Source organism: Psammomys obesus, unplaced genomic scaffold (genome assembly GCF_907164565.1).
Source record: "Psammomys obesus unplaced genomic scaffold, mPsaObe1.curated_primary_1811, whole genome shotgun sequence".
Taxonomy (NCBI): Eukaryota; Metazoa; Chordata; class Mammalia; order Rodentia; family Muridae; genus Psammomys; species Psammomys obesus.
Genome location: NW_026592368.1, coordinates 1203915 through 1211179, shown reverse-complemented (window position 1 = coordinate 1211179; position 7265 = coordinate 1203915). Strand labels below are relative to the sequence as shown.

The 7265-nt window shown below is 36.9% G+C and overlaps 1 protein-coding gene across 1 annotated transcript; it reads right to left on the bottom strand.

Moving 5' to 3' along the window:
* Positions 1-5109: 5109 nt before the first annotated feature.
* LOC129681274 (zinc finger protein 260-like) lies at positions 5110-6786 on the bottom strand. Its single transcript, XM_055613179.1, is given in 4 exon segments — positions 5110-5234; positions 5237-5299; positions 5591-5808; positions 5810-6786. Coding segments are annotated over 4 exon segments (1383 nt in total).
* Between the last annotated feature and the right edge of the window lie 479 nt (positions 6787-7265).

The window sequence follows — 7265 nt, the reverse complement described above, 5'->3', positions numbered from 1 at the left end:
TGAATGTTAAATGCTAAGGGAAGATCTTGTAGAAGCTTTTAGAGAAATTAGTGCTCTCCGGGTTTGACATCCTGCTAAGGATGCTTCTACACACAAGCATCTGCTTCAAGAGTTTTGCCCAAATGCATCCCCCATATTGAAGTTATATATAGGTCACCACAGGATCCAGGAAATGAGTAGAACCACAGGAGACCTCAGAGGTGTCTGCATATGGCCTCTGCTTACCACCCAATCTTGGCAATAACCCATCCCACCAGCTCCTGGATCTCAGCTTCTTGCTCTTCCCCTTATAGTAGTGATCCAGAGCTTGGGCTCACCATGAGGCTATAGAGCTTTCCAGACCTCCCCTCACAGCACTCAGCAGCACTCAGAGAACAAATGCCGGTTCAGAGACAGCAGAACCTGCAGCTTGGCTCCTGGAAGAACACACCTCTTCTACCTGCATGCCCTGTTTGGCCAGTAAGTCTTGAGTGACATGAGTCCCTTCCTTAGGGTTAGAGGGTGCTGAAGTGAGAATGCATAACACTACCAATCCTAGGCTTCCAGTCCAGGATCATGCTTTTTGCAGATCTGCAGACATTTGCAATCTTGTAGCCTCCATTTGGGTACTCACTCACCACTCCAGCTAGCTGTGCCCAGCAGCCTGCTCCTCCCATTTGTGGTCAATGACCCTCCACTCACCACTTTGGGACTTTGGAACTTACTTGAGCTTCCCTCTGTCTGAACATCCAGCAGTAGAGCTTATCACACTGGATCCATTCAAGCCTGCTCAAAAAAGAGTGAACCTAGAGCGGAGCACCTGGAAGGACCTGCCTTCTCTTCTGGTGGAAGGCCCTCATAGATCAAAGAGTCCTGAGTTAGTGCCAGCTGGAAGGACACAGCATATACCTGAAAAATGTTTCTAGTCCAGGGCCATCACTTTTCCAGACCTGCAGAGATTTGCATTTCAGTAACACTTGTGTCTGTCCTTTTCAGTCTTCCCACCCATCCCCAGGTTGGAAACATCAACTCAGCTATCTCTCCTAAGCAGCCTGCTATTACCATTTATGTGTATTGACCTTCCACTCAGCAAGTAGGGACTTCTGAAATTGCTTGAGATTCCCAATTCCCTCAAAACACCTAGCAGCAGTGATCAGAGAACCTCACACTGAATCACTTAAGACTGATCAGCTGCAGAGCAGAACCTCCAGCATGTCTCCCTGAAGAACCTGCCTCCTAGCCTGACAGAAAAATCTACCTGGAGGCCCTGACTGGCCAGGTCATCTTGAGTGTCATAAGTACCTCTGTTAGGGTTAGAATGTGCTGAAGGTTCACAGCATATTGGTTCCTGTTTCAGGCTTCCTATCCAGGGACAATATTTTCCAAGTATGCAGAGATTCCCAGTTCAGCAACAATTGTTCCTCTCCTCTGATATCCTTCCTGTCTATCTTCCCATCCAGCCTAAGGAAGACCCACCACTGAGCTTTCTCTGCTCAGCTGCCCGATCCTCTCCTTGTAGGCACATATCCTGATGTCATCAATTCACAGGAGCCACTAGGCACTTCCATTTTTCTTTATAGAATACAGGTAGATGACTTGTAGGCTCAATTTGCAGTGGAGTTATCAACCTATCCCACAATTACTGAGACAGTTTAGGAAACAAGATTTTTGGTTTTTTACTTCACTTTGGGTTTAGGTAAACTTCAGCTACATTGTAACTGGTAGGTATGAGACAAACCTAACAGAAGATCAAAAAGTCTTTAGGCCAGTGACCACACTGGCCCTTATTTAGGTTGAAAAATTATTGTTATCTGCTGGTGTGTGAGTTTGCATATATAGCAGCCCAACTATATAAATACTAGAAAAATCTGTAGGAGTGATATGGACTACTATGAGATTGAGCTCAAATCATCAGGTTTAGCAATAACCAAATTTAGCCACGGAGACAATTCTCTGACATTCACTTGTAATTCCCAGAAAGTCTTATGAACAAGTCTTTGCTCCTAAGAAAGAACTAACATATTCCAAAACAAGATGGGGATATATAATGTTCATTTGCAAGTAGCATTTATTATTCAAATCATTTCATATTCTTACATCCTCAGATGACATAATCTGAACAGAAGACAATTGTACTGACAATTAAATTGTACTGATTTAATATTTCAACTAAGATTATTTGAGTATCAATGAGCTGAGCGGAGAGTGTTTCTGGTATGCAAAACTGACAACATAAATTTGATGATCATATAACCATGATCAAAATAAACCCCATAAAATGTCACACAATCTTCATATATCTGTCATACCCTAAGAACAAATAGTCCATTACAAACACACATGTTTTTTTAAATAAATCTTGTAGCTGTTACATTATCTAGCACCTCTAAATAATTCTCTAAGAAGGCAGTACTTCAAGATGATATGCCATATAGTAAATATGGGAACATGTACAACCATGGAACTTCAAACAATATATATATATATATACTATTAAACATTATAATATTAATTAATTATTGACATCCAAACAAGGCTTAAAAATAAACGTATTAAAGGAATTTGTGAAAACATATAAAAGTACCACAACTTCTCAAAGGCCCTTCCTTGAAAACTGTTACCACACACTGCCTGATATAAATAAGCAATTGACCACATAGATGATGGGGATACCATTCTATACACTGCAGCAGAATAATACCTATCACCAAGTGCAAATGCAATAGAATATGAGCAGCCACAGAAAGAATATCAGAACAACCTTATAAACATTTGTGAATGGATTTGCTACACATACTGCAAATTTCAACACCTACTCCAATGTTTCAAACTATTGACCATGACAACCATTGGTGATCTCCAATACATTTAAGTGAACATGGTAAATAATTTACTTCTTCCAAGGCTATGATAAAAGCAGATTCAAAAGTTTCTTTTCTCGAAAATGAAAATATTTATTATGTCAAAAGTAATCAACTCTTTTGTATAAATAGGATTGCTCTCTTTTATGAATTATTTTCAACATCTTGACATCAAAATGATATATAAAGATTTAAGATATTTACAGTACTAGAGAAATAGCTTTGCAGTTAATTCAAGTTTATTCCCAGGACCTATGTCAGGTTTTTGACACCTTTCTATAATTCCTGTTATGAGAAGATCAAAAGGTATGTTCTTCATGGAAACCAGAATGGACAGGCACATAAACACACAAAGACACACTGATATCACATAATGGAAATTTTAAAAAAATCTTAAACTACTATATGTTTACTCATGAATGTTTTACTTGTATGAGTATTCATTCCTATAACTCATGTGTTGAGGCATCTACAGGCTTATCTACAGATTTTTTTTCTTCATCATGAATTCCTTAATTTAAAGAAATCAAACATGTAGGTTTGAAGTCAGAGAAATGAATCCTCAGTTGGTGATGTCATTTGGAAATCTTTAGGAAATGCAGTACTATTGGAGGAAGTATGTTACTTGGGTTGGGCTTGATAGTTTCAACTGCATACCATCTGTAATTCCCACTCTCTGTTTCATGATGCAGGTTGAAGATGTAAACTCCAACCTTCCTACTTTAGCCACCATGTATGACACTTGTGATGCCCATTTCATAGAGATCCCATATCCCTCTAGAACCAGAAGGCAAAGCAAACACATTTGGAAGTTGACACAGATATTCTGTGATATGTCACAGAAAAGGCACTAATACACATCCATAAACAGTACAACTGGATAATTTATTTCATGTAATTGAAGAGAATTTTGAAATCTAAAAGGTTTAAATTATGGTTTAAATGCATAGGCCTTTTGTCCATATAAGCTTTCAATTGGAAAAATAAGGATTGATGTCATAATGCATGAATACATTGTTGACACTTGATAGAATTTTCCTCCCAAATAATCTCGTGTAACTGAATGCAAGTTGGTAGGTCAAAGATCTTAACAAATCTTTTATCCTAAGTGGTTTTTTTTTTTTTCAGAATGAGTTCTTTTAGGTTCTCAAAGACTACTGTCATATGCAAAGGCATTAACAGGTTGCTCACACACTACAGCTTTCACTCTTCTATAATGGTACCACGAAGAGGAAAACTATCATACTGACTGCATTCATGGGGTTTCTCTGCAGCATGGCTTTTTCTCAAGATTTGAAAGACAACAACATGAAAAAGATTTAGCACATTGTTTATTAATTGGGTTTCACTGCTGCATGTGTCCTTTTATGTATCTGGAGATAACTATGTTAAGAAAAGGCTTTATCACATTGATTATAGGTGTAAGGTTTCTTTCTACTATCTCTTGTTTTATATATTTGAAGATGACTATGATATGCAATATGCAAAGTAATTTGCATGTAGGAACATGCAAAATAAATTTGTCTTAAGTATTGCCTTTTAGATATGAGCCTCCAAGAAATTATAGGGTGAACCTAAGTTTAAGTTCATAGTCCCTAGGAAAGCTGCAAACTTCCCAAAAGCAGACCAGCATTCATTATTCATCTTTTGTTTCCCAAAACATGACTGTTCCATACCATGGCGTCTGTTACTCTAACATAATGACTGTCCCAAACCAGAGCTTTTCTCCCCTAAAACATAATACCTTTTCCTGACCACAAAAGAACAAATGGATATGACTGTTTCAACTGTAAAACCTACATTTTGTATCAGGTGAGTTCCTCAATGACATAAACCAATCCTATATTCTTAAACCCTGATTGATTACAAAATATAGTTGTAAAACAGCAAAGATGTTTACAATTTTCAGGCTCAGAACCTCTGTAACTTTCTGGATGACTGGGTGGATAGGAATCACAGTTTAGTTCGCAAGAATATTATGTGGCCCTCATCAACCAATAGTGCCAGGATGACAGTAAATTTTTGTCATTTGCATTGACTTACTGTTTGAGTTTTATTTGATTTAGTGGACCAAAGAACACAAAGGCCTTTCCATATTGTTTATATTCTCAGAATTTACCTACAGTATGAAATTTTTACGATGAGGAAGAGTATAAATATGTGCAAAGGCCTCACATTTTCATAAAGTTTCATAAAATTCATAAAGTTTCTCTTCTGTATAAATTCTTTCATGATGATAACTATACAAATGTGGAGGAGCTTCACCATGCTAAACACACTCATTGTCTTTCTGTCCAGTATGAATTCTTTCTTGACTTTGAAGATGATTCTGAAGAGCAAAAGTTTTACCACATTGGTTACATTCATAAGGTTTCTCTCCAGTATGTGTCCTTTATGTCTTAGAAGATTGCTATTACATGAAAAGGCTTTATCACATTGGTTAAATTCATAACGTGTCTCTTTTAGGTATTTGGAGATTATGGCATGCAAAGGCTTTGTGATACTTGTTACATTCATAGGGATTCACTCCACTATGTGTTCTTGTCCTAGATGACTGTTACATGAAAAGTCTTTATGACATTGGTTATATTCATAAGGATTTTTTTGCAATATGTATTTTTATCTATTAGGACATGACTGTGTTGTAGAAAGGTAATGCCACACTGATTACATTCATGAGTTTTTTTTTTTTCTCCAGGGTGTGTTTTTTTATGTCTTCAGAGACTACTCTGAAATGCATAGACTATCACGTTGGATACATTCATAAGATTTCTCTCTTGTGTGAGTTCTTTTATGTACTACCAGATGACTGTTCTGTGCAAAGGCTTTACCATATTGTTTACATTCATAAGGTTTCTCTCCAGTGTGAGTCCTTTTATGTATGAGGAGAGCACTGTTACGTGTAAAGGCTTTACCACATTGGTTACATTCATAAGGTTTCTCACCAGTGTGAATTCTATTATGTCTGAGAACTCTTATCCGCAAAGTGTTTACCACATTGGTTACATTCATAAGGCTTCTCCCCAGTATGAGTTCTTTTACATATTAGGAGATGACTGTAACATACAAAGGCTTTACCACATTGGTTGCATTGATAAGGTTTCTCTCCAGTGTGTGTTCCTTTATGTGTTAGGAAACTACTCTTATGTGCAAAGGCTTTACCGCATTGGTTACATAGATAAGGTTTCTCTTCAGTGTGAGTCCTTTTATGTATTAGAAGATGACTGCTACACACGAAGACTTTACCACATAGGTTACATTCATAAGGTTTCTCCCCAGTGTGCATCCTTTTATGTATTAGGAGAGCACTGTTAATTGCAAAGGCTTTACCACATTCGTAACATTCATAAGGTTTCTCTCCAGTATGTGTTCGTTTATGTAGTATTAGAGTACAATTATTTGCATAGGCTTTACCACAATGGTTACATTCATGAGGTTTCTCTCCAGTATGTGTCCTTTTATGTTTTAGGAGATGACTGTTACACACAAAGGCTTTACCACATAGGTTACATTCATAAGGTTTTTCTCTAGTGTGAATTCTTTTATGTATCAGCAGAGTACTGTAACGTGCAAAGGCTTTACCACAATGGGTACATTTATGAGATTTCCCTCCAGTATGGGTTCTTTTATGTTTTAGGAGCCAACTCTTGTTTGTAAAGGCTTTATCACATTGATTATATTTGTGGGGTTTCTGTCCAACATGAATTCTTTCATACTTTTGAAGATCACTATTATATGCACAGTGTTTACCATATTGGTTACATTCATAGAGCTCCTCACCAGTATACATTCTTTTATATGTATGGGGATTACTGTGATGTGCAGAGGCACATTGAATATCTTCAGAGGGTTTCTCTCCACTATGACTGTTTTCATACCTGCAAAAATAATTGGCATATAAGAAAGCTTTACCACACTTATTACACAGATCAATCTTTTTCTCCATGTCAATTAATTTTTCAATTTGGTGTAAAGGTATGAAGGAATTAAAACTTGAGGTTTCACTATTTTTACATTCATGGTGTTCTCCTTCACTATGGGTTGTTTGGCATATTTGCAAATACCTGTAAAAATATTTGCTGCCTGGCTCACATTTATAATATATTTATCTTCTAGTAGATGTTTTACCACATATTTATAGAAAACTGCAAGATCTCAGAGCTTAAACACACTGACTGGCTTCATAATTTACCTATACTATGTGCTGTGCTAAATTTGCAAAGATAACTTGGATAAAGAGAAGAATTTCCACATTCTTAAAACTTGTATTTTCTGCAGTATAAGTATGTGAGTATTCCTAATGAGGTTGAATAACCAATTAATTGATGTTGGGGTATATTGTGTGTAAGTGTGTCAGTATATGTGAATGATGATTGCTGAGCCAGTAGAGAGAGCTAAGTCACTGAGGTTAACATGGACATGAAC